The 25,863-nt window shown below is 42.7% G+C and overlaps 1 protein-coding gene across 5 annotated transcripts in view; it reads right to left on the reverse strand.

Moving 5' to 3' along the window:
- The window catches only part of LOC106576073 (dedicator of cytokinesis protein 4), a 140,046-nt gene extending 114,907 nt beyond the window's left edge, over positions 1–25,139 (reverse strand). For all 5 annotated transcript variants that reach the window (XM_082963840.1, XM_082963839.1, XM_014152946.3 and 2 more), the window contains exon 1: positions 24,942–25,139. In XM_082963840.1, coding sequence (XP_082819966.1) covers positions 24,942–24,978 — 37 coding nt within the window. In that variant the 5' untranslated portion in view covers positions 24,979–25,139. The remainder of the gene's footprint in view (positions 1–24,941) is intronic.
- Positions 25,140–25,863: the final 724 nt, after the last annotated feature.

Genomic DNA, 25,863 nt, shown 5'->3' on the forward strand with positions numbered 1-25,863 from the left:
AAGTAAACATGTGCAATTTCACTATTGCATCACACTTCTTTACTGGTTTTTACTTTTCTTTACCTTTTCATATTGTTTTTGATGTGTCCATTTTGTTTAAATGCATGTTACTGTCGTTTTAGGCTTATTAGGCCCTATGTAAAAAGGGAAGGTCACAATTCTGTTCGTACACTTGTTTACATGGATAAGCTTCTTAATAAAAACCTATTTCAAACAAGCCATTACACGTCGTTATTATCATGGCATTTCATTATCATTAGTCAGGTTATTATTTATAACTATTAATCTACAAATTAAGAAATGCAAGGTTGGAGAAGATCTATCCCATTTTCGTATTGACACAAAATTAGTGCATGACGGAGTCAAAAATAAAGGTGTATGCCCCCTTGCCCTTGTATGTTGGCTTTTCTGCAATTACATTTTTTTAATACAGATCCTATTTTGACACACAAATCCATTCACATTAAGTCCCGATGTTTCTCTCAAAACGTCCCGAAAATATTCGCACAAACCCTGCTGCTGTGGTAATTCGATGGCAGTGGCATATGTTCTTCAGAAAGTAGCCTAACCTACTGAAAACAAGATTACATCATGACAGGACCGTTTGATTCTTGTCCAGACTGGCTAAATTAGGAAACTGAATGGGCATATAGGCCAATAGAGAGAATCAGCGAACTCACACACACCCCAGTAAAAAGACCCGTCAATCAAAGCCACCAGCGAATGTCAGACACAAGAGCAAATATTTATCCTTTCCTTAAAACGTATTAAAAAAACCTAGGCTTACCTTAGGCTTTCCGAAAGCAGGCTATAAGATGATGAATTGACGAGGGAAGTACACTGCTCAAAAAAATAAAGGGAACACTAAAATAACACATCCTAGAGCTGAATGAATGAAATAATCTTATTAAATACTTTTATCTTTACATAGTTGAATGTGCTGACAACAAAATCACACAAAAATAATCAATGGAAATCCAATTTATCAACCCATGGAGGTCTGGATTTGGAGTCACACTCAAAATTAAAGTGGAAAACCACACTACAGGCTGATCCAACTTTGATGTAATGTCCTTCAAACAAGTCAAAATGAGGCTCAGTAGTGTGTGTGGCCTCCACGTGCCTGTATGACCTCCCTACAATGCCTGGGCATGCTCCTGATGAGGTGGCGGATGGTCTCCTGAGGGATCTCCTCCCAGACCTGGACTAAAGCATCCGCCAACTCCTGGACAGTCTGTGGTGCAATGTGGCGTTGGTGGATGGAGCGAGACATGATGTCCCATATGTGCTCAATTGGATTCAGGTCTAGAGAACGGGCGGGCCAGTCCATAGCATCAATGCCTTCCTCTTGCAGGAACTGCTGACACACTCCAGCCACATGAGGTCTAGCATTGTCTTGCATTAGGAGGAACCCAGGGCCAACCGCACCAGCATATGGTCTCACAAGGGGTCTGAGGATCTCATCTCGGTACCTAATGGCAGTCAGGCTACCTCTGGCGAGCACATGGAGGGCTGTGCGGCCCTCCAAAGAAATGCCACCCCACACCATGACTGACCCACCGCCAAACCGGTCATGCTGGAGGATGTTGCAGGCAGCAGAACGTTCTCCACGGCGTCTCCAGACTGTCACGTCTGTCACATGTGCTCAGTGTGAACCTGCTTTCATCTGTGAAGAGCACAGGGCGCCAATGGCGAATTTGCCAATCTTGGTGTTCTCTGGCAAATGCCAAACGTCCTGCACGGTGTTGGGCTGTAAGCACAACCCCCACCTGTGGACGTCGGGCCCTCATACCACCCTCATGGAGTCTGTTTCTGACCGTTTGAGCAGACACATGCACATTTGTGGCCTGCTGGAGGTCATTTTGCAGGGCTCTGGCAGTGCTCCTCCTGCTCCTCCTTGCACAAAGGCGGAGGTAGCAGTCCTGCTGCTAATTGTTGTTGGGTTGTTGCCCTCCTACAGCCTCCTCCACGTCTCCTGATGTACTGGCCTGTCTCCTGGTAGCGCCTCCATGCTCTGGACACTACGCTGACAGACACAGCAAACCTTCTTGCCACAGCTCGCATTGATGTGCCATCCTGGATGAGCTGCACTACCTGAGCCACTTGTGTGGGTTGTAGACTCCGTCTCATGCTACCACTAGAGTGAAAGCACCGCCAGCATTCAAAAGTGACCAAAACATCAGCCAGGAAGCATAGGAACTGAGAAGTGGTCTGTGGTCACCACCTGCAGAACCACTCCTTTATTGGGGGTGTCTTGCTAATTGCCTATAATTTCCACCTGTTGTCTATTCCATTTGCACAAGAGCTTGTGAAATTTATTGTCAATCAGTGTTGCTTCCTAAGTGGTCAGTTTGATTTCACAGACGTGTGATTGACTTGGAGTTACATTGTGTTGTTTAAGTGTTCCCTTTATTTTTTTGAGCAGTATATAAAGGGAAGAGAGATAGCTAAGCGACCGTATGAAACTGACAATCGTCAAAATAGAAACTAATACACGCAACATGTCCATACCCTATTTATCAGCGATGACTCGTGTATAAATTAAGAAAATATTCTGTCTTATACCACGCCAGGTTTGAGAGTTTGGGGCGAATTGTCCATTTGACACAACATTAGCGCATTATAGGCCTCAGAGCCAGAACAACCTTGTCGACTGCTGTTGAATAATTAATGAATAGTCAGACACATCCAACCTTTTTTTAAAAGAAGAGCGATTTATTTATTTACTAGCAAGCACTGAAAAAACGGGCATTGTATAAAAGAAAGTCCCACATCAAGTGCCATAGGCTAAGGCATCTACACCCCCGTGCATCTAGCGGTTTAGCTGCAGGAGTATCAAACCACAGTTGGAAAGAGCAGGAGGTGTAGACAGTTTAATAGACAGACTAAGTTAGCAAAACAATTGCTTCTAATCATTAGTAAATACTCCCGCTATTAGGTAAAGTTCATCTACATGAAAATAAAATGTATAAAAAGATCATGTACGCCTATTTAAAATGGTTGACTTATTTTATTTTCATGGCGCTCTTCATCCATAACCATCTGTTACATGGTTATTCAATTACAGTCACAGCCCCATGTAGGCCTATTTCAATTACATCAAAACGCATCATTTGAAAAGGCATTTTGAAAATACGTTTACTCAGTAAACAGAGTATTAGTATGTACACCTAAATCTGTACTGTATTTGGGTCAAGCAGGATTGAGAGTGTGTGGTGTACAGTTCCACAGTAGCCTATAACATTACATCACCCAACATGCTGTTCAGTTCACCCATCGGTGGTTTGGTGTCGGAGGAAAAGAACACGTTCCCAATGACACCCTATTGCCTATACAGTGCCCTACTTTTGACCACAAACTGAAGGCCAGGCAGCCAGCATTGTAAACAGAATCAGAGACGTTCCAGTACCCCCAGCTATCATAATCTGATACCTCTGGTTATAGGGGTGACAACACTTTGTTTTAGCATTAAGCCATTCATCCCATCAGAAAGGAGCGCGAGCCATGGCCCGTGAGCACAGTGGCACTAACACAACACAATTTCGCAATGGTTTGCATCCCAAATGACACCCTATTCCCTATATAGTCCACTACTTTTAGTAGGGCACCATGAAGGGAATAGGGCACTATTTAGGACACATTCCAGAACCACAGGCGCTGGTATAGCTAATCATCCATTTACAACAGAGCAGCGGGAGGAGAAGTGAAGGATAACAATGTTAATGGACTGAGAGAATGCTGTTGTTGTCTTACATTAACAATATGTGAGTGTGTGTGTGTGTGTGTGTGTGTGTGTGTGAGAGAGAGTGTTGTCTTCAGAACTAGTCCACTGCAGAGCCTATACAATATGGTGACAGTGAAAATGAGTTGTGTCATCCAAACCAAAAATCCCATTCCCTCCCCGGGCTGCCAGAAGATGTTACTGAGCGACCAAACGAGTCCATCCATGCTGCTGCGGTGTTTCATGTTTTCCTCCGTGGAAAATGTGTTCCTCCTCGATAGGTCAGGGACGAGGTTGTGGAGAGGCTCTTTAAGCCTTAGGCATGCCAGAGTCAGCCATCCATCTGCTTGGATTTAGACTCATCAATAACCGCCACCCTGGCTGCCATTCGGCCAATTGACAGCCCATGAACACTCTGAGGTGTGGTGTGGACATGAGCCTGGGCCTGCGGTAGAGCAGTCATGGGAATGGGATAGAGGCACATGGACATCATGGACACACCAAGTACAGGTTCTCAGGTTACAATGGACTATTGTTGAATAAAATAATATTCAATGAAGTATGAGAGAGAAACAGTGAAAGGGCTAAAGTAAAGGACAGTAGGGTTAAGCTTGATTCCCAACAGTATGGCCCTCTGTGTTGGGAGCTCATACACATGGTTTAGCAATCCTCTGAGGCTAAGGGCTTCAGCTGTCTGACTTATTTTTCTGTGCGGCGCTGCCGGTGCATGCCGTTGGTGGATCATGCCGGATTATTCCAGGGGTGGAGGAACTGCGCGAGAGAGCCACGACGGAACCGCGAAGACCGCCATTGGCTCAGAGTGAGAGTTCCAGAGTTCCTTCAGGAATGGAGCTCTATTTGTCAAAGCCAGCCACAGAGACGGGAGGCATAGCCAGTAGCCACAGAGGGGTGGGGAGGGGAGAGGACAGGAGAAGAAGAAGAACACAGCACAGCCAAGAGAGTGCATTCTCCAGCTACCTCACAACATAGTCGTGATTAACAGCTACTCAGCTGTCATAGGAGTTCATCACTCAAGGCTCGGCGTTGAGCTGCGGTGAAACAGCTACCTCACACATCTTCTGCTATTACCTTTATCTTGTCAATTACAGTCCAGCCAGAGCCTATCACGCTTCATACTAATACTGGGCTCCTCATTTAGTTCCAGAATGACTCAAATTTATAGCTCGTCCGGTCAAAATTCTTCTATTTTGCTGGCAGATTAAATTGGGAGGGAACACAGTCATGCCCGAGTGGACCCAGTCAGGCATCACTTGGTCAGCTGGATGACTTAGACACGGCAGCTATTGCTGCTCCTGTCATGAGTCAAAGCGGCTAAGCTCTGCTAATTTATTCATGCCGACCGAGGTCCACACAGCCAGGCAAAAATCAATAGAGGAAAGTAAGTGAGGTTGAAAAAAATAAAAAAACAATCTGTGCCCCAGTTTCCACCCTGAATTGGGTCAGCGGCAGCCATTTACACCCTCAAACTGCCTGTAATTAAACAAAACTAGTTAAAAGCCTTGTAGAAGGCTGAGGGTGTGGAGGTGTTGGGGGAAATGGAATGGGAGGAAAAGGGGAGGTTGGTTGGTGTGATTAATTTCATCTTTGTTTTACTCCCCCTCACAGTCCCTCAGTACTAGGTGTATAAGAGCGTATAACAAAAAAGGAAAGTAGCCTAAGTTGTGCATGTGAGTCATTCCATCTTTACAGCTCCCTGGGGGCTATGGTTGGGTTAGTATAAAACCTCTAATGAGCTCCTCAAAGCCAAACAGGCACAATCCTCATGCCAACGCAGTGCCTGGCTAATTTGTCAGTTGATCCCTTGATATGAATTATACGGGACTAAGCTGCAAAATGTATCCACATAGGACAAGGCCTTATTGATGATCAATTGACAGAAGTGGTTAACTTACTTTCTGTATCTCAACACGCTGAAATATGTGCAACACCACAACACAAGCCCCTCATCCACAGATCCAGCTGGGGATGAAACCCAACTCTGTGCTACAGATAGCTCAGACAGTGTACCCCTCCCCTCTCTGTAATCCTCTCAGTCCTGCAGGTAGGATCCAGCCTGGCAGGGTGACAGGCCTCGGTGTGGCCTATTGTCAGAGCTGTGTTACGCTGACTGGGCTTGGGATGGGGAATCCATTCAGGGGAAGGTTCTGCCCTTCTCTGCTGCTGTCCTGTTGATAGGGTAGTCTTAATTCCTTGGTGGCACTGGTGGTGTGAGTGGAGGGAGGCAGTAGCCTTCACACTGCATTAGGGCCAACATCAAAGAGGATTATGGCACGAATCCAGATGAAAACCAACCAGGAGAGATTTAAAACACCACCGCAGGTGCTGATGATGAGGATGTCTGGAGTGGAGTGGGGACATTCCTTAGGTAAATTGATGAATTACTAAATGAATGGCCTGGATTCAGATTCCTAGCAATCCAATCATCAGGTTAATATCCTGGCCTTTGACTTCAGTATTAACCAGAACGATTCATACTGTATCTTCTGGAGAGAATTAAATAGGGGGGAAAAGAATTACACTGTTACCAGGTAAATACCAGGTAATACCATGTTAATAGAAAGCCAGTATGAGGGTTTGCGCTCGGCTAGAATGAGACGCGGCCGAAGAGAGAAAATATCTGTAGAGTTCAAAAAGGTACACGCCCTCGCCCTGGGGGCTCCTGAGTGGCGCAGCGGTCTAAGGCAATGCATCTCAGTGCTAGAGGCATCACTACAGACCCTGGTTCAATTCCAGGCTGTGTCACAACCGGCCGTGATTTGGAGTCCCATAGGGCAGCGCACAATTGGCCCAGCGTCGTCCGGGTAAGGGTTTGGCCGGGGTAGGCCGTCATTCTAAATAAGAATTTGTTCTTAACTTACTTGCCTAGATTTTATATATATATTTTAAACATGAAAAATGAATAACCCAATGAGGCCGAGATGCAAAAATAATATAATTCATTTAATCCATGCTCAAAAGAATACAAAAAGTGAAAGTGCATGTTGAGATGTAAATTTTCTTTTTAAAAAAATTTAAAAATTAAAACATGTAAATACTAGGTCCTTGGGCCTCCCGAGTGGTGCAGTGGTCTAAGGCACTAGCTGTGCCACTAGAGATTCTGGGTTCGAGTCCAGGCTCTGTCGCAGCCGGCCGCGACCGGGAGACCCATGGGGCGGCACACAATTGGCCCAGTGTCGTCCGGGTTAGGGAAAGGTTTGGCCGATAGGGATGTCCTTGTCCCATCGCGCACTAGCGACTCCTGTGGCAGGCCGGGCACAGTGCACGCTGACACGGTCACCAGGTGTACAATGTTTCCTCTGACACATTGGTGCGGCTGACTTCTGGGTTAAGTGGGCATTGTGTCAAGAAGCAGTGCGGCTTGGCTTGGTTGGTTTGTGTTTCGGAGGACACACAGCTCTTGACCTTCACCTCTCCCGAGTCCGTACGGGAGTTGCAGCGATGAGACAAGACTGTAAATACCAAATTGGATACCATGAAATTGGGGAGAAAAAGAAATAATACAATACTAGGTCCTTAAGGGGTTGTAAGATAATGCAAAAATAAAGACAAGTGTTTTTGTCCATATATATATATATATATATATATATATATATATATATATATATATATATATATAATATATATATATATATATATATATATAGGGGTCTGACTAAATACACAACACACTGAAGTCTGTCCATGTGGTAGACAGTCAGTGTTGTCATTCGAGATATTCAGGGGTTACTGTATCATGTTTTACAATGAGAAAGAGACCAAAACCAGGCTCCCTTTGTAAAGGAACGCTTTGTATGGAAAAACCAAGTTGAAGCCAACATTCGATGTTCTCCTGCTTATAATAACCATTACATGGTTTAAGGACCTAGATCATCTTTGAAATATGAATCTTTTTTTTCGCCCGTTGTGTTGGTGCTGAGAACTCTGGCCAACGTAATTACCATGAGACTAGATCATGTCATTTTTATCCAATGCAATTATTTGTAAAACATGATACAGTAACCCCTGGACATCTCAAATGACAACTCTGACTGTCTACCACATGGACAGACTTCAGTGTGTTGTGTATTTAGTCAGACACTGCCCACATTATTCTGACATATTTTAGAATGTAAAAATAATGTGAATGTCAATCCATAATGCGATTAAGAATGCCTTTTTTTTATATATAGGCCTACCCAAAGTGTTAATGCTTCTTTTGCATACATTTTGGTGGGACTTTTTTTTTTAAGTATAAAATGTAGGTTCTTGAAAATTACAATTAAGTGCTTGAAAAAGTCCTTGAAAGTCCTTTAATTTGACTTGCCAATGTCTGTATAGGCTACTTGCTCAGCACGTAAATGAAATACAAAATCATCTGCTATTGAAATTATACATGCATTATTTGCATTTCTGTCAGATCTTGGCCAAGGACAGTATTTTTTTGACATTTGGGCTTGAAGCTTTGAGTTGGCACTAGCCCGGTGTGCCACTGGCAAATTTACCTGAATGTCGATCCCTCTGTGTGCGGTATGCGTAGGGCATATACAGTGCATTCGGAAAGTATTCAGACCCCTTGACTTTTTCCACATTTTGTTACATTGCAACCTTATGCTAAAACGTATTAAATTGTTTCCCCCCCCCCCCCCCCATCAATCTACCCCATAATGACAAAGAAAAGAAAAACGGAAATATTACATTTACATACGTTTTCAGACCCTTTACTCAGTACTTTGTTGAAGCACCTTTGGCAGCAATTACAGCCTTGAGTCTTCTTGGGTTTGACGCTACAAACTTGGCACACCTGTCTTTGGGGTGTTTCTCCCATTCTTCTCTGCAGATCCTCTAAAACCCTGTCAGGTTGGATGGGGAGCGTCGCTGCACAGCTTTTTTCAGGTCTCTCCAGAGATGTTTGAGCGGGTTCAAGTTCAAGCTCTGGCTGGGCCATTCAAGGACAATCAGAAACTTGTCCCGAAGCTACTCCTGCATTGTCTTGGCTGTGTGCTTAGGGTCATTGTCCTGTTGGAAGGTGAACCTTCACCCCCAGTCTGAGGTCCCGAGCGCTCAGGAGCAGGTTTTCATTAAGGATCTCTGTACTTTCTCTCTCATCTTTCCCTCGATCCTGACTAGTGTCGCAGTCCCTAACACTGAAAAACATCCCCACAGCATGATGCTGCCACCACCATGCTTCACCGTATGGATGGTGCAAGGTTTCCTCTAGACGTGACACTTGGCATTCAGGCCATGGACTGAGAGTCCTTTAGTTTCCTTTTGGAAAACTCCATGCAGGCTGTCATGTGGCTTTTTCCTGAGGAGTGGCTTCCGTCTGGCCACTCTACCATAAAGGCCTGATTGGTGGAGTGCTGCAGAGATTGTTGTCCTTCTCAAAAAGTTCTCCCATCTCCAGAGAGGAACTCTGGAGCTCTGTCAGAGTGACCATCGGGTTCTTGGTCGCCTCCTTGACCAAGTCCCTTCTCCCCCGATTGCTCAGTTTGGCCAGGCGGCCAGCTCTAGGAAGAGTCTTGGTGGTTCCAAACTTCTTCCATTTAAGAATGATGGAGGCCACTGTCTTCTTGGGGACCAATGCTGCAGAAATGTTTTGGTACCCTTCCCCAGATTTGTGCCTTGATACAATCCTGTCTCGGAGATCTACAAACAATTCTTTCAACCTCATGGCTTGTTTTTTGCTCTGACATGCACTGTCATCTGTGGGACCTTATATAGACAGGTGTGTGCCTTTCCAAATCATGTCCAATCAATTAAATTTTACCACAGGTGGACTCCAATCAAGGATGATCAATGGAAATAGGATGCACCTGAGCTTAATTTCGAGTCTCATAGCAAAGGGTCTGAATACTTATGTAAATAAGGTATTTCTATTTTTGTTATTTTATACATTTGCAAACATTTCTAAATTCAAAAGGTAACTACAAAGTAGCCTATGCCTACCTGGCAGAATCATGATTACTCCCTTCACAACTGCGCTACAGAAACACTGCAAGCCAAACAACTGTCTGACTGGTGCTCACCTGAAATATAAAGTAATTACACAAAAAAAATCTCAGATTTTTACCAGACCTAAAACATGGCCCCCTGATGTGGTTTAAGCATTTTTGTGGACAGAGCATCTAATTTGCTTGTTTTTCTATAAATAAAAAAAGGTGTGATTTTGAAAGCGAAAACCTGAAAAAAATGGGGGGGAAATAGTCTTTCTTCCCACATTCTTTTTTTTTTTTTTGCCGTGGTATCAACTATCATTTTTTTCCCTTCAAATTCTGTCCTCAAGGATTTCGCAGAAAATAACACTTGGCACTTTGAAATCTGCTTTTACACTAAATCTATCCAAATCAATGGGCATGCCTGGTTCTGTATGGAACGCAGGCCCATTATGGGCCAGACGCCAGGTCATTATCAATTATTACCAAATTTGTTAAATATTTGTTGCGACCAAATGGGTTCCACTGAAACCCACAGAAAGTCGGCTGTATAGAGGCTAAGTGTTTCTCCAGTGTTGTGCATACAGTATCTCTTCTCTCTCCTGCTGCATTGACTATGGCCCCAGGTCTCCATCTGTCATCACATGAAAAAGTGTGCATTAACGTCCCACACAAAGGCTCTCACAGCGGGACAGCCGCAGTCCTTCCCAGCCCACTCGCCCACACAAAGGGTATACATTACAAAGACTTTTTGCTGAAATGCACTTCGCTGCAGACGCTTATGACTAAATGTTCACCCCTGAGGGGAAGTGAAGGAGTAAAATAAAGGGACCAGGTGGAGACGAAAAGGAAAGAGAGAGAGGAAAGGGGTTGCGGGGTTAAGGGCTTGTGAGCAAAGCGGGCCACTTCACTAGCAGCCGTCCCACTGCAGTTGGTTTCAGTGACCCATCGGTCGGGGAGAGAGGTGTAAGAGACACCAGCACTAGGATCGACCCCAGTCTGAGGTTTGTTTGAACTGGAATGTAACATGTCTGAGAGATATGCAATTCTGCAATATCATAACAGGCTGGACTGTGGGAGCTTCTTATTGGTGTAGCTACCATGAGAGAGAAAGTGTCACGTTAGATTCTTCATCAGATATGCACGATACCGAGATGTGAATTGATTACACCCTCGCTCTACATACTGTATGAACTTGAAATGCCAGACCAGAGGCAACTCAGTACAGTATTTACTAATACATCAAATCACTGAGGCCAGACAGGGATAATGTCTGTCTGGGTCAGCCACTGCTGAATAAGTTACTTCTTACTCTATATAAAAAAAAGTTTAATACAGCAAACAATCCACCCTTGCTTTGTAATTAATAGGTCATGGATGTGTAACACAAAGACTGTTAAATGACATAGATACAAAAGCTGCCTAATGAATCAATCGAAGGAATCCTCAGAGCCAGTAAAAAGACCAGGAATCAAAAGGGACATCCCAGAATGCTTTGCAATGCCAACCTTTGGTGTTGATGCTGAAATGCAAAAAAAAAAAAGCCCCAATTCAATCAAGGAGGAGGAAGAAAAGACACAACGACCCCAGACAAACAACTTGAGAGAGAACCGGGTTATTATTATGTAGGAAAAGCCTAACAGAATTCTGGTTTCCGCCTTAAATGGTTTAAAGGCTGTCTGTTTAGCTGGATAAAGCATTCAGACAGAAAAAAAGCTCCAAAAGACAGGTTTAAGTAGGAGACTAAGTGGAGCGGGTAACAGTCGGAGGTATAGTCAACTCAATAAATGAAACACGGGTTCTTTTAGGTAAAACCTCTACCACCCAGTGACAATGGCAATTATTTTCTGTATGGTAAAACGTTTTCAGTTTAAACTTAAATTACTAAAAACCAGACAAAGTATTTAGAAAAGATAATGGACCTATATATTTTTTAATAAGATCCTCTTTGGAGAACTAACAATCCCCAAAATAAAAAAACTCGGCAGTGGGAGAGAACCTGAAATTCCAAAAATGGCATAGCATGGAAATCCCATTGATTTTGTTATAATGTTTGAGTGACTCAGACAGCATAAGAACAAGGAATAAGGCATCGCAAAATGTGTATAATTGCAGGAAATGACCTTTAAAATAAAAAATGATCTCAGCCCCATGACAAATGTGTATATTGTAGGAAGCTAGCTTGAAAATGGGAAAATATTAACTCAAAAAATATATATATCAAAATATGTAGAATTGCAGTAAATCTTCTTTAACTTCTTAGGACTAGGGGGCAGTATTCGGAAGTTCGGATGACTGACGTGCCCAAAGTTAACTGCCTGTTACTCAGGCCCAGAAGCCAGGATATGCATTTAATTGGTAGTATTGGATAGAAAACACTCTGAAGGTTCTAAAACTGTTAAAATAATGTCTGTGAGTATAACAGAACTGATATGGCAGGCGAAAGCCCGAGGAGAATCCATCCAGAATAAATGTTACATTTTTTTTAGGTTTCACCCATTCAAAACACTTGTCTATGGGATATTCAAAGGAAATCCTCCCAGATTGCAGTTCCTGTGGCTTCCACTAGATGTCAGTCTTTAGAAAGGGTTTCAGGCTTGTTTTTTGAAAAATGAGCTAGAATTTGTAGTTTTTCAAGGTGGCTCTCATTTGGACTGTAGTTTTGTGGCATGCGTGGATGAGGGTGCGCACTTTGTTATTTATCTCCGGTATTGAACATACTATTCTTCGTCTTAAAAATGTTATCGTTTATTTCCATATTAGGGTACCTGAAGATTGATTAGAAACGCTGTTTGACTTGTTTGGATGAAGTTTATTGGTAACTTTTGGGATTGCTTTGTCTGCATATTGAACGACTGGAACGGGTGGATTACTGAATCAATCGCGCCAACTAAACTGACTTTTTTGGGATATAAAGAAGGACTTTATCGAACAAAACAACCATTTGTTGTGTAGCTGGGACCTTTGGGATTGCAAACAGAGGAAGATCTTCGAAAGGTAAGTGATTTATTTTATCGCTATTTCTGACTTTTGTGTCGCCTCTGCTGGTTTGGAAAATGTTTTTAATGATTTTGTATGTGGGGCGCTGTCCTCAGATAATTGCATGGTATGCTTTTGCCGTAAAGCCTTTTTGAAATCTGACAAAGCGGCTGGATTAACAAGAAGTTAAGATCTTAAATGATGTATGACACTTGTATTTTCATGAATGTTTAATATTACGATTTTTGTATTTTGAATTTCGCGCTCTGCAATTTCACCGGATATTGTCGAGATGGGGCGCTAGCGTCCCACCTAGCCTTAAGAAGTTTAAAACAGCAACATTTTCTCTCTGTGGCCAAGAGGATGCCCTCTAAAACCGCACCATTCACCGCTGCTGACAAAATCCTAGAGGAACAACTGGTTCAGATACAGAGGTATTCTTTGCTGTGTAAGATTTCAGATGAAGCTATTTATTCCATAAGGAAATCGTCAATAGACTTGCATTTCTAGTGTTCAATCATACTAAAAACAGTTCAACTGTTATTCTATTCCAGTCCTTTCAAAACGAACTGGGAACATTGAACAAACAACCCATATAGATTGTTTAGGGTACCGTGTGTAGCATACTCTCTTTAAGGAGAACGACGCCATTTCAACCAGCGCACCATGATAAAATGAATTGCAATTGGTCTAAATACCCACTCAGCTTTTCACTGGGTGAAAAACAGCCATGGACCAAGAGTGAATTACAATAAATCCCTTTTGAATGTCAAACTAACATTAAGTTAAACTGGCTTGTCTGTGGAAGACAGGATATAAATTACCTGAGGGTGTGTGTGTGTCTGTGTGTTTGTGTGCGTTGAGCCAGACCCTGAACCAGGCAGGCCAAGGAAACAGAGATCACACACACACTGACAAGTAAGATGATGGCTTACAGCAGCCAAGGTCAAACCATCATCTGCCCAGCCGCATCAAGCTGATTCATGCAGTGTGTGTGTGTGTGCGTTCCTCCGTGTGGAGGTTGCGTGCATCCCTATGTGTGTGCATGCAAGTGACGTGAATGGAAAACTAACAGAGTATAGTGTGAATTGGTCTAACAGATGGAAATGTAACACCTCACTAACAGCTCAGGTAGTATCAAGTCAAACACTGGCAGCCAAATATATTTATTCATACTGTACGTGTGACAGAGAGAGGGAAGAGTTTTAATCAGCAGGGTAAAGTAAGAGTCGGTGATGCTGAGAGAGAGAGAGAGAGAGAGAGAGAGAGAGAGAGGAGAGAGAGAGAGAGAGAGAGAGAGAGAGAGAGAGAGAGAGAGAGAGAGAGAGAGAGAGAGACATCATTATCACTCACATGAAAGACAGTGATGAGAGCTGGACAAGCAGAATAGCCTACAGTAAAATCATACCACGATGATGGATCATACTTCCTGCTTTTCCGAGCCAGAACAGCATTCAAACATCACCCTTCAACAACATGGATAAAACAGGAGCCAAGGACATGGAGGGCCAGGAAAACATTAACGCCATCTGGCCTGATACATTGTACTTTCCCAACACAACACAACCTAGAAAGAGGAAGTTTGTGGGTCACAAATGGTAACCCATAGGGTTCTGGTCAAAAGTAGTGCACTACATAGGGAATAGGGTGTCATTTAATTGGGACACAGACAGAGACAGCTTTGACACCTAAATGAATTGTGGCCAGGCACCAGCTCAGTGGTGGCGATCTGTACTCAATGGAAGCCTTTGTGCGTCTTGTGATAGCAGCAGCAACCAGCCCCATGCCCAGATATGATCATCCATATTCATTTGGGGAGCCGAATGGGGAGACAGGGACATAGGTAAATACACAGAGATAGTGGGAGAGGTAGACACTACACAGAGAGCCAGTGAGTGTTCACTACTACTATCATCCTCACTCGCTCTGTCTGTTTCTCTGCCCTAGAGAGACCACTGCCACCAGAACAACACTACTGAAGTGTCTGGGGAGGAGGAAGAATGGACAAACAGAGGGAGAGAAAGAGACAAAAGAGAGGAAGAAAAAAATAGACAAATGGGAGGAAGACAGATGGAAAGACAGATACGGAGAGCGGTGGGTAAAGAGAGAAAATAACAAAGAGAGAGAACCACCAGAGACAGATCAACAGACAGAGCGAGAAAGAGAAGAAAGAGACAGACATATGGAGGGAATGAAAGAGAGGGATATCGAGATAAGAAGAGATGGGGAGAGGGTAACCTCCAATCTCTGCAAACAGCTCACTCCCTGCCAAGAGAGAGAAAGACAGTGGGAAAGAGAAAGGAGGAGAGGCAACAGTGGTAGAAGCTACAGAGCCTTAGTCAGGGCGCCTCAGAACTCCTGTATCGGTCTCCTACTGACACTGACATGAATTCTGTCTACCAAGAGGAGAGAGCCTTCCCGATGACTAACACAACCAGGACAGTCACTGCATAGAAAGGCCTGGTTCAACCAACTACAACAACCTGTTTTATTAGGCATTCATAATGTATTAATAGCAAAACCGCTAACACCTCTAACACAAGCATCACTGCACAGAAAGGCCTGGTTCAACCACAACAATTTATTATAAAGCATTAATAAGGCATGAACAGCTCATTGTTCCTAATAACTGAGGACAAGAGGTTGTCAGACGATGAAGGCAAGTTGCTTATTAAAGAAAAGCCATGATGGTTATGGTGAAATAGATGGATGCCTGGGGGGTCACTGGTGCGCAGTGTGGGTCACAGAGTTTCAATGGCTGCTGCGTCCCAAAATGGTACCATATTCCCTTTATAGGGCACATGGGCTCTAGTCAAAGGTAGTGCACTTTAAAGGGAATAGGGTGCAATTTGAGACACTGGTAATGTACAGAGCCCATGATCAACACAGCAAGACTTAGATTAAAACAGCCAGTGGAAACTATATATAACTCAACACCTCTGGAAATGCAATGTTTTAGGGAATCGTTATTTTTTGCCCCTTTAAAAACGAGCATGTGCACAAAAACTCAAGGCATCAATAGTTCCTTTCACACATCAATCCCGATGATTGTCATCCGTGAATATAGCATTCGTTTCTGAAAACGCTGGTGACAGGCTGTCATTTCTTCCACCCCCACCTCCACTGTCACAGTGTTGATGAGCACAAACTGTGAATTCATAATGGAACACATCCCATTAACCTCTTACTGGGTTCACGGCTTGGCATCAGGGAAACAACGGTGACCATTCGATATATAGACCCCTGGAATAGAAAGGCTACTTCATTACAATGTACTAGAGGTCGACCGATTATGATTTTCAACGCTGATACCGATTATTGGAGGACCAAAAAAAAGCCGAAACTGATTAAATCGGACGATTTTTATTTATTTATTTGTAATAATGACAATTACAACAATACTGAATGAACACTTATTTAAACTTAATATAATACATCAATAAAATCTATTAGCCACAATTAAATAATGAAACATGTTCAATTTGGTTTAAATAATGCAAAAACAAAGTGTTGGAGAAGAAAGTAAAAGTGCAATATGTGCCATGTAAAAAAGCTAACATTTAAGTTCCTTGCTCAGAACATGAGAACATATGAAAGCTGGTGGTTCCTTTTAACATGAGTCTTCAATATTCCCAGGTAAGAAGTTTTAGGTTGTAGTTATTATAGGAATTATAGGACTATTTCTCTCTATACAATTTGTATTTCATATACCTTTGACTATTGGATGTTCTTATAGGCACTTTAGTATTGCCAGTGTAACAGTATAGCTTCCGTCCCGCTCCTCGCTCCTACCTGGGCTCGAACCAGGAACACAACGACAACAGCCACCCTCGAAGCAGCATTACCCATGCAGAGAAAGGGGAACAACTACTCCAAGTCTCAGAGCGAGTGACGTTTGAAACACTACTAGCGCGCATCCGCTAACTAGCTAGCCATTTCACATCGGTTATACCAGCCTAATCTCGGGAGTTGATAGGCTTGAAGTCATAAACAGCACAATGCTTGAAGCATTGCGAAGAGCTGCTGGCAAACGCACGAAAGTGCTGTTTGAATGAATGCTTACGAGCTTGCTGGTGCCTACCATCACTCAGTCAGACTGCTCTATCAAATCATAGACTTAATTATAACATAATAACACACAGAAATACGAGCCTTTGGTCATTAAAATGTTCGAATCTGGAAACTATCATTTCGAAAACAAAACGTTTATTCTTTCAGTGAAATATGGAACCGTTCCGTATTTTATCTAACGGATGGCATTCCTAAGTCTAAATATTGCTGTTACATTGTACAACCTTCAATGTTATGTCATAATTAATAACGGTATTTGTTAGGAATAAATGGACTTCACACAGTTCGCAATGAGCCAGGCGGCCCAAACTGCTGCATATACCCTGACTGCTTGCACGGAATGCAAGAGAAGTGACACAATTTCCCTAGTTATAAGAAATTCATGTTAGCAGGCAATATTAACTAAATATGCAGGTTTAAAAATATATATACTTGTGTATTGATTTTAAAGAAAGGCATTGATGTTTATGGTTAGGTACATTGGTGCAACGACAGTGCTTTTTTCGCAAATGCGCTTGTTAAATCACCCGTTTGGCGAAGTTGGCTGTGATTCAATGAGAAATTAACAGACACCGCATTGATTATATGCAACGCAGGACACGCTAGATAAACTAGTAATATCATCAACCATGTGTACTTAACTAGTGATTATGTTAAGATTGATTGTTTTTTTATAAGATAAGTTTAATGCTAGCTAGCAACTTACCTTGGCTTCTTGCTGCCCTCGCGTACAGGTAGGCAGCCTGCCACGCAGGCTCCTCGTGGAGTGCAATGTAAAGCAGGTGGTTAGAGCATTGGACTAGTTAACCGTAAGGTTGCAAGAATGAATCCCTGAGCTAACAAGGTAAAAATCTGTCGTTCTGCCGCTGAACAAGGCAGTTAACCCACCGTTCCTAGGCTGTCATTGAAAATAAGAACGTGTTCTTAACCGACTTCCCTCGTTAAATAATGGTGTATAAATAAATAAATAAATATAATAAAAAAAGAAAATCGGCAAATCGGTGTCCAAAAATACCGATTGTTATGAAAACTTGAAATCGGCCCTAATAAATCGGCCATTCCGATTAATCGGTCGACCTCTATAATGTACACTACCGTTCGAAAGTTGGGGTCACTTAGAATGTCCTTGCTTTTGAAAGAAACACACATTTTTGGTCCATTAAAATAACCTCAAATTGATCATAAATACAGTGTAGACATTATTAATGTTGTAAATGACTATTGTAGCTGGAAACGGTAGATTTTTTTAATGGAATTTCTACATAGGCGTACAGAGGCCCATTATCAGCAACCATCACTCCTGTGTTCCAATGGCATGTTGTTGGCTAATCCAAGTTTATCACTTTAAAAGACTGACTGATCATTAGAAAACCCTTTTGCAATTATGTTAGTACAGCTGAAAACTCTTGTTATGATTAAAGAAGCAATAAAACTGGCCTTCTTTAGACTAGTTGAGTATCTGGAGCATCAGCATTTGTGGCTTCGATTACAGGCTCAAAATGACCAGAAACAAAGAACTTTCTTCTGAAACTCGTCAGTCTATTCTTGTTCTGAGAAATGAAGGCAATTCCATGCGAGAAATTGCCAAGAAACTGAACGTCTCGTCCAACGCTGTGTACTACTCCCTTCACAGAACAGCGCAAACTGGCTCTAACCAGAATAGAAAGAGGAGTGGGAGGCCCCGGTGCACAACTGAGCAAGAGGACAAGTACATTAGAGTGTCTAGTTTGAGAAACAGACACCCCACATCCTCAACTGGCAGCTTCATTAAATAGTACCTGCAAAACACCAGTCTCAACATCAACAGTGAAGAGGCAACTCCGGGATGCTAGCCTTCTAGGCAGAGTTGCAAAGAAAAAGCCATCTCAGACTGGCCAATAAAAAGAAAAGATTAAGACGGGCAAAAGAATACAGACACTGGACAGAGGAAGATTGGAAAAAAGTGTTATGGACAGACGAATCTAAGTTTGAGGTATTCGGATCACAAAGAGGAACATTCTTGAGACGCAGAAAAAATGAAGATGCTGGAGGAGTGCTTGATGCCATCTGTCAAGGATGGTGGAGGCAATGTGATGGTCTGGGGGTGCTTTGGTGGTGGTAAAGTGGGAGATTTGTACAGGGTAAAAGGGATCTTGAAGAAGGAAGGCTATCACTCCATTTTACAACACCATGCCATATCCTGTGGAGCCAGTTTCCTCCTACAACAGGACAATGACCCAAAGCACAGCTCCAAACTATGCAAAAAATATTTAGGGAAGAAGCAGTCAGCTGGTATTCTGTCTATAATAAAGTGGCCAGCACACTCACCGGATCTCAAACCTATTGAGCTGTTGTGGGAGCAGCTTGACTGTATTTACGTGTTACGTTCCCCAGTTTCTGTGTTGTTGTGGGTTTGTATGCGTTTGTATTTCAGGAAATGGCTTCCTGGATTATTAAGCAGCTGATTGGTTCTGCCCCGTTGCTGATTGGAGCTCTGACCCCTCTCTCTCGTCAGGGGATACAGCTGTCTCTTCAATTACCAACTTCTCCAGCTTGATAAAAGCCAGTGTTCCTTCGTCAGGGAAGAGAGCTTCTTTTTATGTCCTCTGTTGATTGTTGTGGCGGTCAGTAAAAGTTTTGTGGATATTATTTTGTAGCCGCTCCTTCAGAGGTATGTGTATGCCAATAGGACTTAGTGTTTTTGGTTAATTACATTTTTCATTTAAGTATTGGTAATTATTCTGTTTCATTTGTTCCCGGGGGGGGGGGGGGGGGGGGGGGACGCACCTTGGGAGTGTTTAGGCAAGAGGCCTGCAGGCATACATAACCCGTAGTATTGAATCTGTCTATGCACACTAGATAAGACCTGGGCGAACCACACCCTGTATTTTGGTTAGAGTGCCAGGTGGTGCTAAAGGTTAGGTAAGTAGTGGGAAGGCAGGTAAGGTAGGAGAGGGGACAAATTTGTACTTTCTTTGCTTTGATTCCATCCAGCACCTTTTGCCCACCTTACCATGTTAAGGAATAATAAATTCCCTCTAAAACTGTATTTTTCTCTGCCTCTGTCATCCTTCCCCCGCACCTACGATCACATACTTTTTCACTACACAGGGAGTTGATATGTAGCAGGGTGTTGCGTTCCCTCCAAGAGGCGTACGTAACAGTACATAAGAAGTGCCCATCAAGCCAATCCAACTTGTGGGAGGTGCTTCAGGAAGCATGGGGTGAAATCTCTTCAGATTACCTCAACAAATTGACAACTAGAACACCAAAAGATCTGCAAGGCTGTAATTACTGCAAATGGAGGATTCTTTGACGAAAGCAAAGTTTGAAGGGCACTATTACTATTTTAATTAAAAATCATTATTTATAACCTTGTCAACGTCTTGACTATATTTCCTATTCATTTTGCAAGGACATTTCTAAGTGACCCCAAACCTCTGAACGGTAGTGCAACTAAAGTAGGCTTTATATCAGTATGGTTTAAATATTGGGTCCATTTCAATAAGTAGGCCCCATAGGCCTGAAAGGAATACGTCCAATCACTCAGAGAGGAAGAGGTTTCTACAGAACAATGATTAGGCTAATATCATCCCATTTTTAAAACATTGGCTTTTAAATATCTATTTCACAGCACTTTCCTTTATATCTGTTTCACAGTAGTGTAATTTTAATGTGCATTAATAGGACATACATTCATGTATGTAGCCCTAGTGATGCCCTCTCCAGTCCAGTTGTTACCAGGAAACAGCAGCCCTAGCTACCTCCAGACTGCCCTGCCTCCAGCTGACTGTGCTGTGGTGAAAAGCAGGCTGGGATTTATACTGGAGGTTTCATGTGAGCTGCAATCCGGTCCACTCATTGGCTGGCTGCAGCCGCCTAGCCTCAGCTGCATCCTTCCACAAAAACATATGCCGCCAATTAGACCGTGGTGGTGTCATCGAATCCAACGGGACACACACATTACATTGTATTCATATCAAAAGGCTGCCTCGCCACGGGGGAGGGGGGGTGAAAAGGTAAACATGCTGATTTAGTAGGAAATAAGACCGGAAAATAGCAGCGTTTTTTCTGTCTTTACATAATAAATGGGATAGAATGATGTTTGTTATATTTTCAGTTGAAAAGTAAATAGAGCTGCAGTAATGGGATAACACAAACAGGCTAAATGAAGCATTTTAGAATCCAGTCTAGTATTCACCATCCATGTTAAATTGAAAGGTGTTGGTTGTGCATGATTGCCATTGTAAATAAACACTAAAAATCTTTGGTGGAGCGGAGGCATAAAAAAAATAAAACACATGGCTCTACCTAGTTGCCCCTGTCGATCTATAACATCAGCTAGGCTAACAGGTCAAAGGTTTTTCTCCCTCTTTCCCTCCCCCTCTCTCTGATCCCACCGTGCCTGTCTAATTCACCAGGGAGCTCCAATATTGACTGGAGCAACTCCCTCCAGCGATCTCCGTCCCTAAATGATTGCCTGTGTCGGCCTGGCCGCGGCAAGAAGATGAAGCCTATTGGATGAAGACAGCAGAGGGGAGTGGATGAAGAAGAAATTACAAACTGTGGCGGCATTGTGGGGCCACGCCTCCCTGTGCCCCGGGACTATGTTCATTAAAGAGGCAGGGGGGTGTAATATAATGAAGGAATGGGACCACAGGCCCCCGTTCCCCCTGCCAAACAACCTGCTAATCCCACGGGTGTAGGGGATGTTGGCCACGGTGGCTACGTCCAACAATAAGCCCTCCTGACACACGCCGCCAGGCAGGGCCCGCCACCCACCCCTCGGCCCAGTGACATCCCCCCCAGGGGGGCAGGCGACAGCAGCCAGGGGAGAAGGACAGCCCCAGGCCTGACACAGACCTCCACTACATAGCAGGCCTCGAACTCCTCCACTCCACTGCGTGCATTGCTCAAGGGCCAGGGCCATTCACAGGCAGCACTTTGCTACACACTACCCAAGCACTCCATTCTGTTTTTCTACCATTCGCTTGAAGGTATTATTTATGCGTTTCCATAGGCTGCTGTGGGTAAACATTGAGATTTCAAAAAGTAAATACTAGGCTGTGGTTATACGCTAAATGCAAAGCATTTAGTTTGAATGCTCACTGGAAAATTATATTCAATACACACACACACACACACACACACACACACACACACACACACACACACACACACACACACACACACACACACACACACACACACACACACACACACACACACACACACACGAGATCTAACGTAGCGCATTAAATTATGATGAGCAATGACATGCTTGATTGGCTGCAATATCAGTCTTAACAAGGAGAGAAGGGCCCCTTCTCTTCCTGTTAATCATCATTTAAGACTATTTGCAGCGAATACAATCTCCCAAAACAGAGGCAATGTTCTCTCTCCAAGGCTGTGACGCTACATTGTTAGCTGTTGTGAGTTAAATTGATGGAGGATAATCCACCGAGAATTCCAGTATTCCAGTGTTCAAAAGGAACCACATGCAGTGGATATTCCAAAAGGTGGGAATTCTGGTGAAAATATTCCCAGATCGTCTCATGGGTGTTCCTGCACATTCAGTCCTACTATTCCATTAGTCTACCATCCTTTCTCAATGTACACATTTTTATTCAAATTCCTACCTCATGTTTAACTGAAATACATTCCAACCCTCTTTGATATGAAAATCTCTCCTCTTGGCAGAATACGATTTTACAGTAAAGCACATCAATCTTGGTTACAAACCTGTAATCACTCAAATGGTGCACTAATAGGAGTCTTAATGCTGTACTGCCTTCCTATACTGGACTCCATTCATATTTCATCAATGGTAGATAGAGGGCTGTCCTCCTCCTTGGCTCTCCTCCCATGCATCAGGCAAATCAACATCAAAGCCAAATACCCCCCAATTAAAAGCTGTAATTCAAATTTTGCTCCGTGGTGAAAGATAAAATGGTTCGCACCAAGGATCCAAGAATCTCAACTCATTTTGGGAAGCCAGCCCTGGTTTAAAAGGGGGGGTAAATTTACAGTGCATACTATATGAATCACATTCAAATACTGTAGGCTATTATATCAATACTACTGGTGCATCCAAGACATAATGGACATCCATACAACTTGAGACTTAAGACCCTGGGGTGAAAGGGTTAAAACCAGGGTTGTGAAGACAGACGTTTCACTGAAACATGAATAATCTCAAATAACATTGTGTTGAACTTTGATGTCAGTGAGTGATCACGATCAATGGTGATCACAAAGAGTAATTAGCTGTTCGACGTCATATAGCTATAGAATGTCAATATGTTCTATTATTTGGAATCAAGCATGTGTGTGCATCCTATTTTTTCCCCCCATTAAAATCCATTTGATTTGAACCAAAACGGTGACTAAGACTTTAAAGATGCTAATAAAAAACCCTCAAAAGCCTACATGTATGTTTACCTCAACTATCTGTTCCAGTAAAAGGCCACAGCCCTTCAGTGAAATGAGCCGCCTGTGTACCTATAAGCGAAAGGAATTTATAAACAAGGGACAGGGTCTTGATGATGAAAACACATGGTCTCCAGATTTCCCCACTCAACCTATTTAACAGTCCAAAAGCATTCAAACAAACAACCAAATACAGTACTATCTAGGGGTATATCTTCATCCATCAAACATCATTCTACATCAGTAAAATACGTCCAAATGTAATTGGATGTAATTGTTTTTGCGCCGCGTGTCCGTAACCTCTAACCTGAGTTACAAAATATTGACAAATCACGACATTTGCTCAACGTTGTGTCATTCCTTTGTCCACTTAAAAGTAACCGTGGGCTTACGGCCAGAGTTGCACAACAAGGAAACAAGTCTTTCTTCCCCAGAATCACCACGGTCACAGGGAGGAAGTCCCCTACTGCCCAACCACAGGCTCTAAATCTGAGCTAATTAAAAGAGTCTTATTGCTCTTATTGAAAATAGGATCAAGACTGCTTAATCCACTTAAAGCCTCACTTGCAATTTTTTAAAAGACAATGAAGGCATTTAAGCACTGAGAATAAATGGAATGTTATACAACTCTCCTCCCACCTAGCTCCACAGACTGGACTTGGAAAGAGGTTGAAATTGTGAAATACTGCAATGTATCAAACTGGAAGCTTTGGGTTCTAACTTGTGACAGGGAGGGAAGAAAAACATGCACATACCAGGAGAAAAAGAGCAGGGCCAGTTAGTTAGTGACCAAAAACTATTTGTAACAGATACAGGGCAGAAGCCAGTTTCTGGTTCAGTGAATGACTGTGTTCCAATGATTTCAGGTCAAGACAAGGTAGACCTTCGGCACCTAGAGGTGTGACTGATAGGCCTACATAACACAATATGGCAATATTTCTGCAATGTTGATATTTCAAGCAGTGACTGTCGGGGGCTGGATAAAGCATCCCAAACATGCACTCCAACCAACAAATAGGCTTTGGTACCCTATTTTGGTCCATTGGGGAACGCATTTCAATAAGATATTTTTACAGAATGTGGGCGCAGAGTGAATATCCCCCACTGCGATTAGAAATTACAACACTATTATTTAAGCCCATAGCCTGTCTTTCACTCGCATTGTGTTTGCTTCACTTTTATCTCTGGTTACGACACCCATGCCGCTCGGAACAATGCACACCAGGACAGCTTCACTCGCTATTTTCACTGAGAGAGACGAGATAAACAAGGTTGAAGGTTCAGTGGAAATTTCCGAATACCAAAAACAATGTTCCAGAACGCAACAAAAAAAATGTTTATCTTGACACTTTATTTTTCTTTTCAATGAGGAGTAAACACAATACACACATATAAAGCGCTAAATAAATGCTTTGCACAAGAGTATCGTATTTTGTTTGCTTCCATTCATTTATCAGACACAATGTAACAACAACCAACAAAGCGATTGAACGCGCAGAGTGCAAAGAGATACACTGATAAGAGAGGTCCTATAGCCTCAAGTCATGCGTTCAGTTTTATAGCTGTAAAACCATAATGTATTCATAGCCTATAGCCGACAAATCCATGGAAAGAGCAAAGACTCGTGAAATGCGTGGAAGTGGTGGTGCCTATGAAATAAGTACCCGTTAGTAACGGTTTGTAGGCTACATGATAAGACAGTGATCGTTGTTATTCTGATGCTGTGTAAGAAAATGAAACAGCATATTCCCTATTAGTTTGAAACTAATTTTAATTTTGTGAGTAAAGGAGACCACCGCAGTTTTAAAACACAGAACCACAAAACTTACCGACGCCGTATTTCTCGTGTTCTGTAGGTATCCACATATTTACGGTTGGTTCATTGAAGTCATTTGTGAGAACAGCAGCTCAATGGAGATATTTCGTGCTGTATAACGCATTCTAGGCTATTGAATTCCTTTCCTCCGCTCTGAACTCATTGTTCAGATTGCAGGAGAGAGAGTGGCTACTGTATCTTCATAGTGGATTGAGACGGAGAAGGAGCTTTGCATTGTGGGACATGTAGTAAAAACGAATGACGTAAACAACCTGAGAGAAAAAAAGGACTCAGAGTCCCACAAAGCCATACTGAATACATGGATGAAATAGAGGGCCACAGTATCAGTCATAATACCCATAAAACCTAGCAGTCAAACAGGGAAATGTTTCCAATTGTTTTTTCCACCATTCATGTTTTCCATAGGGGATTTTAGGGCGTGTAAGTAAATTCTCTCTGGCTATCTACTCAGATTTCAGAGCACTCTTGTCTGTGTGCCAGAGCGCAGAATAACTGATGAATTTACAAACGCTCAACACCTGTTGAATATGGCCGGTGTCAGTAAACGTTTGCAAAAAAGCTTCATTAAATTGTTGCTAGCAGCACAGTTACAGTCACCAATGGATAACATGAAAACAGCCTAACCAGCTCTGCTAGGGCGAGTAAAATGGTCAGAGTGAGGTGTTCTCTCATTTATGTCTGGAAGTAGCTAGCAAGCTAGCCAACTTTAGCCAGTTAGCTTGGGTACTTGACTGCCGTTGTGAGGTCAGAACGCTTTGAATATATACGAATGACAATCTGACAACGCTCTGAATTTACGAAAGCCCAGAGCACACTAATGTTAGCTAAATCTATTAATTAATAAATTGGCTATATATCTTTAAATGGACAATTCTGTGGAATGTCTTGTGCAAGTTTTAAATTGACACAGTACT

The sequence above is a fragment of the Salmo salar genome, chromosome 17 (assembly GCF_965601325.2).
Source record: "Salmo salar chromosome 17, fSalSal1, whole genome shotgun sequence".
In the NCBI taxonomy this organism is placed as follows: Eukaryota; Metazoa; Chordata; class Actinopteri; order Salmoniformes; family Salmonidae; genus Salmo; species Salmo salar.